The sequence below is a fragment of the Myotis davidii genome, unplaced genomic scaffold (assembly GCF_000327345.1).
Source record: "Myotis davidii unplaced genomic scaffold, ASM32734v1 scaffold200, whole genome shotgun sequence".
Classification (NCBI taxonomy): domain Eukaryota; kingdom Metazoa; phylum Chordata; class Mammalia; order Chiroptera; family Vespertilionidae; genus Myotis; species Myotis davidii.
In genome coordinates, this window is record NW_006293700.1 from 20,623 (window position 1) to 28,364 (window position 7,742).

A 7,742-nucleotide genomic window follows, 5' to 3' on the forward strand; every position below is an offset into this window, starting at 1 on the left:
ACTATGACACACACGGCCCACCAGGGTGCAGATGCTCAATTCAGTTGCTGCCCTCTGGTGGTCAGTGTGCTCCCACATGGGTGAGCTCTGCTCACAAGCCAGGCTAACGGCTGCCAGTACAGCGGTGGTGGTGGGAGCCTCTCCCGTCTCCTCAGCAGTGCTAAGGATGTTCGACTGCAGCTTAGGCCTGCTCTCCACTGGCAAGTGGACATCCCTCGAGGGCTCCCAGGCTGCCAGAGGGATGTCTTATTGTCAGCTTAGGCCCAATCCCCCCGGGGAGCGGGCCTAAGCCAGCAGTTGGTCATCCTCTGAGGGGTCCCAGATTGCGAGAGGGCACAGGCCTGGCTGAGGGACCCCCTCACCCCCAGAGTGCACAAATTTTTGTGCACCGGGCCTCTAGTTTATATTTAAGTATAGACATTTTTATTTATTATAATTAACCAAACATAAGATTGCTGGGCCAGAGGGTCATTATACTTTTATTATAATTGATATTGCCAGATTACCTTTCAAATAGGTAGCAGAAAAGATATTTCAACAGCCTTTCTTTCCTATAGCCTTACCATATAAATATATAGAATTTATTTATTTTTATTGAAACAAAAATATATGTGGTTTTAAAAAGTAAAGTAGTAGGTACTACTTCTCCTCTGTTCTTCTAATGTGGAACCACTTTTAACTCTCTTAGATGTTGCTTTTGGTACACAGGTCTAAATATGAAAACATACAAGGTACTTACATGTTCTTTTTTACTTTTACATTTGAGGCATCATCTTTTGACCTCCTTCTAAGACTTCATGCTTTATACTCTGCCCCCATCTCAGCATCCCCCTACAGTCATGCATATATTTCAAATGTTGGTTGAATATATACTCTGCTTTGGTATTAATAAGACTACATTAATTTGTGTTTTTCACAGTACAGACATAAGATGTCCAACTATTAATTTATTAGATGACTTTTAATTAAGAGTTAATAATTGACTTTTTTTCTGTTTGTTTTCTATGTATCCATCATTAATACTTCACCAAATCCTGTGTTAAACTATTAAACACTCTCAATATGATCAAATACATCAAGTGATCCTAATTTTGGTCTTATTTTATATTTTTTACTTTATTTCGTTTGAAAAGTGTTACATCCATTTCCCCTGTAGTTCTCTGTCCTATTGCTCCATTCTTGGCTTCTGGGTCTTTAGTTGCTTTTTCAGCTATCTCCCAGGATTGTTCTTCACTGTGACCCTTTTCCTTTTTCTTATGGAGGATGACCTATTGTCTGAGTCCCAAGTCTTTCCACTTTGTATTTTGGTGGAGCACCTCCACTAGGAGCTTTCTGGGGAAAAAAATGCTTGCAAGATAAATTTTGAGTCTTTACAAGTATCTTAATTGATCCTTGAGTTGGGTAGAAAATTCTAAGTTGGAAGTACTCTTTAGTTGAAATCTTGAAAGACTTTCTCCCCCATCTTCTGAGGAGAACTGTTGCTGTTGAGAAGTCTGATGATGATATGATTTGCTATTATTGTCTCTGAAAACTTTTAAGATCTTTTCTTTACTTCTATTGTTGTAAAATTTAGTGATATTCAAAGAATTCTTCCAGTCTGAAGAAGAAAGTTTTTGTATTCTTATTACTTTGTCGTTGGTCTTGTTTGATACTCTCATGCTTAAATTGTCTGAAATGATCACTTTTGGGGGTATCTCTCTCTTCAGGGACTAGGTTTCGATATTCTCTAGTTTGCTAAATTTGTTTACTACTCATCAATTCATTTTGCGTCTTCCAATAAACAATGATGCTATTTCTTATCATATTAATAGTGGCTTCTCTCCTTGCTTAACTAATTCTTCGTCCAAAAAAATAAAAATAAAAATTCCTTTACTCTAATAATTTTAGTGGGAATTTGGAATTTGAAGGGAAATGAAGGTAATTACAGTCGTTTCTGTTTTACTAGAAGACGGCAAGAATGTCTTAGAAATATTTTACTAATTGATGATAAAGAAGTTAGTGAAGTTAGTGATTATTTTTAAGCTGCTAAAACAAACAAAATCTACTTTTATGTTTTCCTTAAATTCTAGAAATTATTAGTTTTAAATCAGTACCTGATTTTTCTTTTTTTCTACAGATAGCATCACACTTCCCTTTACTTGTTCATTTAAAACATTTCTTAAAACCCAGCCTTATAACTTCCCACTGCTCGCTCACAAGAAAACCATTTCCAAGACAGACATTTTTATTCTGTATATGATCTTATACAGTCTTTCACCTAATGACAAATAGTAAGTTTTTATTACTATGCAGCATGCTTATGAAGTAATCATTTTTTTTAAACATAGTGTCAAGGTCAGTAGATCATCCTAAGTGGAACTGGCGAACTAAACCAGGAAGCCGAGATTTTGATGAATTGAACCACATCCTTCAAGAGAGCAGGAAGCTGGGAAAAGCCCTTGAGAAGCTCTCTCGAAGTAAGTTCAGTTATTTAATCCTAATTGAAATTCCTAACCAATATTAAAGTAGAAGCACTCATTAATATTGCTGGTAACCCATTTCCAACATCCTCATTAAAATTCTGTGAGATAAAATATATTTAAAATAAAAAAACAAAAAAGTAAAAATTCTGTGAGAGGTTGAGGAGTTCTAAGGGCCTGGTTTGGAACTGAGATTGATCTTGCATATTACACAGCCTCATGGGAAGACTGGTTATACAGAGTAGGAGGAGCTATAGACCCCCATGGTTATTTCACCACCTTTCTCTGCAAACTCTCTGTTATCAAGGTCAAGGGTACACCTAATGGTATCTTACTCATTCTTCTCTTTTGAACCTCTTTGTTTTGTGTCATCTTAATGAACACATATTCCTATTGCTTTCATGGGTTTTTAATGTCTCTACATTTAAGGATGGTAATGGGGCCAGATTTTTCTTAGAATCCTTTCAGAGCCTAGCATAGTGCTGTGTGAAGTACTTTGTGTAAAAGCAATGACTTATAATCCAAGCGCCTAGGTTAGAGGGTTTGTTCTGCCACCTATGACTGACTTTTGGGTCAAATAATGATAAAGTGAGTTTTCAGCTTATTGCTATACTATATTCATGAAAAGAACCTTATATGAATGTGTCAGAGGCTTTTATCAATATATACAAATCTTGATGAGATGCTATAGAAATGTTTGTTTATATCAGTTAGCCTATGGTAAGTTGGTTTTATTGAATGTCATTTTGCTTAAAGTTGCAGAACCTATTGGTGACATTAGTCTGTATATGCTTTTGAAACAAAATGCCTAACGTATTTCCACTTGAATTTAGCTCATTGCCATGCTAAATTCTGTCTATCAGAGTAGATCCTACCCCCCTCTTCAAATGTGACCATTTTTCTGTGAGCTCTGTCTCAGAGGGTGGCACCGTCGCTTACCAATTCTCCTAAACTGGAGCCCCTCTACACATTTCTCTCTCCCCCTTAACTATTCAAAAATTAATTCTTACCAAATCTTGCTCATTTTCCCTCAAAAATATGTTTTGGGTCTGATTCTCTTCTCTAGTCCCTAGTTCACACAACACAATGACAATGCCCAGATCATTGGTTTATCCATTTAACATGGCCCATTTCGTTCCTGCCCCATGTCAGGAAAAACACGTGCAATTCCTGCCTTTCCTGAGCTGTGCCTGGCTAGCTTGCCATAACCTTATGTTAGGGGCGTCTCATGGCCAAAATCATGTGGCTTCATACAATACAATATTTTCTCATTCAGGGAATAGCTTATGGAGTGAGCCAGTGGTGCATGTCCCTTACAGCATATTGTAGCAACCCACTCACTACATTTTCTCTTGGATATTTTCAGTTCACTGCTGCTCCTGCATTCCTACATACTTTAACAATATTATCTTAAAATATGATGGCTTTTAAGAGTTAATGAATAGCTGTGAATGTTGTGCTAGGCACTCGGAGAAATATCCTGGCAACTCATTGTAAATGGTTCCCATTGGAGCTTAATGCTTCTGGAAGGAAGCATTTCTTTAAAATTCTTTCAACTGTTTTAGTTAGTTTAAACTTTGATTAAAAGTGAAATTACAAAAAAATGAAAAATACCCTCGGTAATTTGACATTGTCAATAGGGAGCAGAAAGAACCGTATGCAATAGAATAGATACTTATTTAGATAATTTATTAGGCAGAATCATCAAAATATATGTGTTAAAAAGTATAATAATAGGTATCTCAATAAAATATGCCCGACCAAACACTTAGAACAGTTAGAAGCATATTTTTTTTCCCCCAAGGCAAGTTTCCAATTTATCTAGTTTGAATTTTGTTGTGGGACCTATTACTTCTTAGTATGTTAATGTATCTTCATAGCAACCTTTCCCTTCATCTCAATTTTTCATTGGCAACACTTCTTGGCTCTGCAAAACAGCGTCTGAAAGTTGAGAGTGATGGACAGTGGATAGAGGATCCAAGGAGCTAGGTCATAAGTGATGGGCAAGTTCTGTATGACAAATAGATTTTGACTATTCAAAGATCTTTTGACTTACTTGCTAGTTCTTGGCTACAGTCTAGATAGGTGAATTATTATTATTATATTTATGAATAATGGATTTATAAACTGAGGTGTAAAAGAAATTTAAAGATCAACTGACAGCTTTCCAAAAATTTGATGAGAAAACTCCTTTTGCAGGACCAAGGGCATTAATGCAAAAAGTTTTTTTTAAAAAAATCAAGTGTGTTTCAAAAATCTCAGACAATTAAATCATGGGTTATATAATTCCAGGTATCTAAATTTTATGGCTTTGGATGAGAAAGATAATTTTGTTTTATGTATCTACTCTCTCTTTTTAAAGTAGATTGTCTTTTAAATATTTAGTTTTACACAATATATTCAGTTTTAATATTGAATAATACAAAAGGAACATTTTTGTATTTAATGTAAATATTAGTACTTAAATATTTACTTGGTTTTTGTAAACTGGAATAATTATTTTAAATATATTGTAGACTGTGACATAAAACATTTGGTGTTCTATACATTATTGTGAAATCTGAGTTATTCCAAGTGACCATTTAAAATATTATATATATACTAGAGGCTCGGTGCATAAAATTCGTGCATGGGGCGGGGAGTCCCTCAGCCCAGCCTGCACCCTCTCCAATCCGGGACCCCTCGGAGGCTCTCTAACTGCCTGTTTAGGTCCCCAACTGCCTGGGATAGGGCCCAAACTGGCAGTTGGACATTCCTCTCGCAATCCGCGACCGCTGGCTCCTAACCACTCAGCTGCCTGCCTGCCTGATCGCCCATAACTTCCCCTCCTGCCAGCCTGATCACCGCTAACTGCCGGCCTGTTTCGGTCATCCCTCACCCCCACTGCCGGCTGGTTGCCCCATGCAGACTACTGTTCGGTTGTCCATCTGGTTGTTTTGGTCATGACGGCCCCTGGCTTTTTATATATTAGGATTTAAACCCTAATATTCATAAATGGGTACTTATGTTAGGTCTTTATAAATATTTATAATTGTTCAGAAAGCTTTGGGATCTCTTACTGGTCTTACATATCCTCCCCACTGCGAATCCATTATGTCTCAGAGTCCTCCACCACACACACTCAATGCAGATACTGGCCAGCTGCAATGCTACTCCTTCCTGAAGCCTTTGTTGAATTGTTTGAAGGAGCTAATTAATACAGCATGTCCTTGAGTAATTGTTAAGCTTAGGTCACCCCAAATTCCCAAAGCGGTAGCTAGACATTTTTTTTTAGTGCAGTAACACATACAATTCCTAGTTACCAATAACTTTTACCAAAAAAAGAATTATATGGAATATTGCTATGATGAATGAGTCTCAGATACACCTGTGTTTCTAGTTTTATCTACAAGGGAAAGAATGGTGCCATTTCCTGAGATATAGTAGGGCAATATTTTTCTGCTTTGTTTATAATTGATATATTAGGTTATTGGAGTGGGAGAAGCTCTAGGAATGGGTAAAGTACCCCCCACATGGCCACACCAGCTCCAATGCCTGGCCCCAGGGCCTATGTTCAGCTCTAGGCACAGCATCATTCACAAACAGGGGGAAATGATATGCAGGGAAGGTGATGTCATTAGTCTGATACTTTGAGACTGAAATGCACTTAGGAATTCAACAACTAGCTCAGGAAGAAAGTCTGTGCTTGTTTGTCATCACCATATAGAGAAATAACAATGTCAGGGGTGTGGGTTAGATAGCTCAGGAAAGAATATCAACTGAAAAGAAAGACAGCTCAGCAAAGAACTGTTGGCATTTCAGGAAAGGACTCCAAAGAACAGGATTCCTGTGGGGGAGACAGATCAGGAGATTAGAAAAGAGAGGGAGTTAACAGCGTTTAATGACAGAGTGTTGATGACAGATAAGTTAAGGACTAAGCTCTTTACATTGCTGATTTAAAACAATTTTGGAGGAATGGTAAAGACAGAAACAAGATGTACAGTGAGGAATGGTAAGAAGGGTAATGTGAGGAAGAATCATTTATCCATTGGCTTAAGAAGCTGTCAGTCTAAGAGACTGGGACAAATTCCTAGAGCTCTCTAGTTTGTGTCCTTATCTGTGAAAAAGCGAATTAAAATAAATGATCTCCAACCACCATGCTGCCTTAATATTTTATCACTCTAGGAGTCTAAATCAATTCATAAGCAGGAACAAAATTGTAACGAGCTAAGTTATACTTGATTGTCATTATAACATAAAGACTATCTCCCTACAATTATATGCACATTAGCTCTGCATCTAAAAACCAGTGTGGTACTTGTCTTGTTTTTGTTGCATCATTTGCATTTTTCAGCAGTTCATGCTGTCATAGTTGACTTGAATTCCTAATTTGTTTTCATGAGTAGAAAGGTTGTATCACACTATTTTGAAGCACTAATAAAAAGAAAAAATAGAATAGAAAATACACTAGTTTTACAAATAGAACTTTTGTCTTTGACATTAGGTTATTAAAGATTGCTTCTAAAACATTTTTATAAATCTCTTTTGAATCCCAGGTATTGCAATTTCAGATGAACTTGATAAGGTAAGTTGAACTATTCATCTAATGAAAAGAACATATAGAATTTAGGTTTTAATCCACTGAAACATAAAATATTCAAATATAATTTATGGTGCTAATATTTAAAAAAAATTTCAAAGTTATATGCTTAGATTTTGAAAGTTATTAAATAAAATAGGTAATATCACCTATTCTTTTGAGTTAAGGATTTTCAAATTTGGCTAGAGAAAACAGAACCACTGTAAGCATTAACAACTATATTAAAAAATGAAAACTAATAATATTATGTAAACTATTTGGATTTTACTTGTATTGATGATGATGGTATGGAAGACTCTTGTTATTTACTATAGCTGCTTTTTGTAAACCTTACTATTCTTCAAAATATATTTTTATTATAGATTACAGAAAGGAAGGGAGAGGGGGAGAGAGATAGAAACATCAATGATGAGAGTCATTGATCGGCTGCCTCCTGCATGTCCCACACTGGGGATCGAGCCCATAATCCAGATGCCCCAACCAGGAATCAAACCATGACCTCCTGGTCATAGGTCAATGCTCAACCACTGAGCCACGCCAGCTGGGCTGCAGGCTGCCATTTTAGAACCGAGACATAGCCAAGCAGCAAGGGAAGAAAATTAGCTGGGAAGCTGTTTCCTGCCCCAGCCTTTGGTTTTATGATTTCTTTCTAAGAGGTATGTGGGTGTGACAGAAAGGGGAGGGATTTAGAAACAGGCATACCA

At 36.8% G+C, this 7,742-nt stretch overlaps 1 protein-coding gene across 1 annotated transcript in view; it reads left to right on the top strand.

Moving 5' to 3' along the window:
• LOC102757537 (chromosome unknown open reading frame, human C8orf34) overlaps nucleotides 1-7,742 on the top strand; it is a 208,568-nt gene that overhangs the window by 9,783 nt on the left and 191,043 nt on the right. The window contains exons 3-4 of the mRNA XM_015566289.1: nucleotides 2,328-2,456; nucleotides 6,995-7,023. Coding sequence (XP_015421775.1) covers nucleotides 2,328-2,456; nucleotides 6,995-7,023 — 158 coding nt within the window. The remainder of the gene's footprint in view (nucleotides 1-2,327; nucleotides 2,457-6,994; nucleotides 7,024-7,742) is intronic.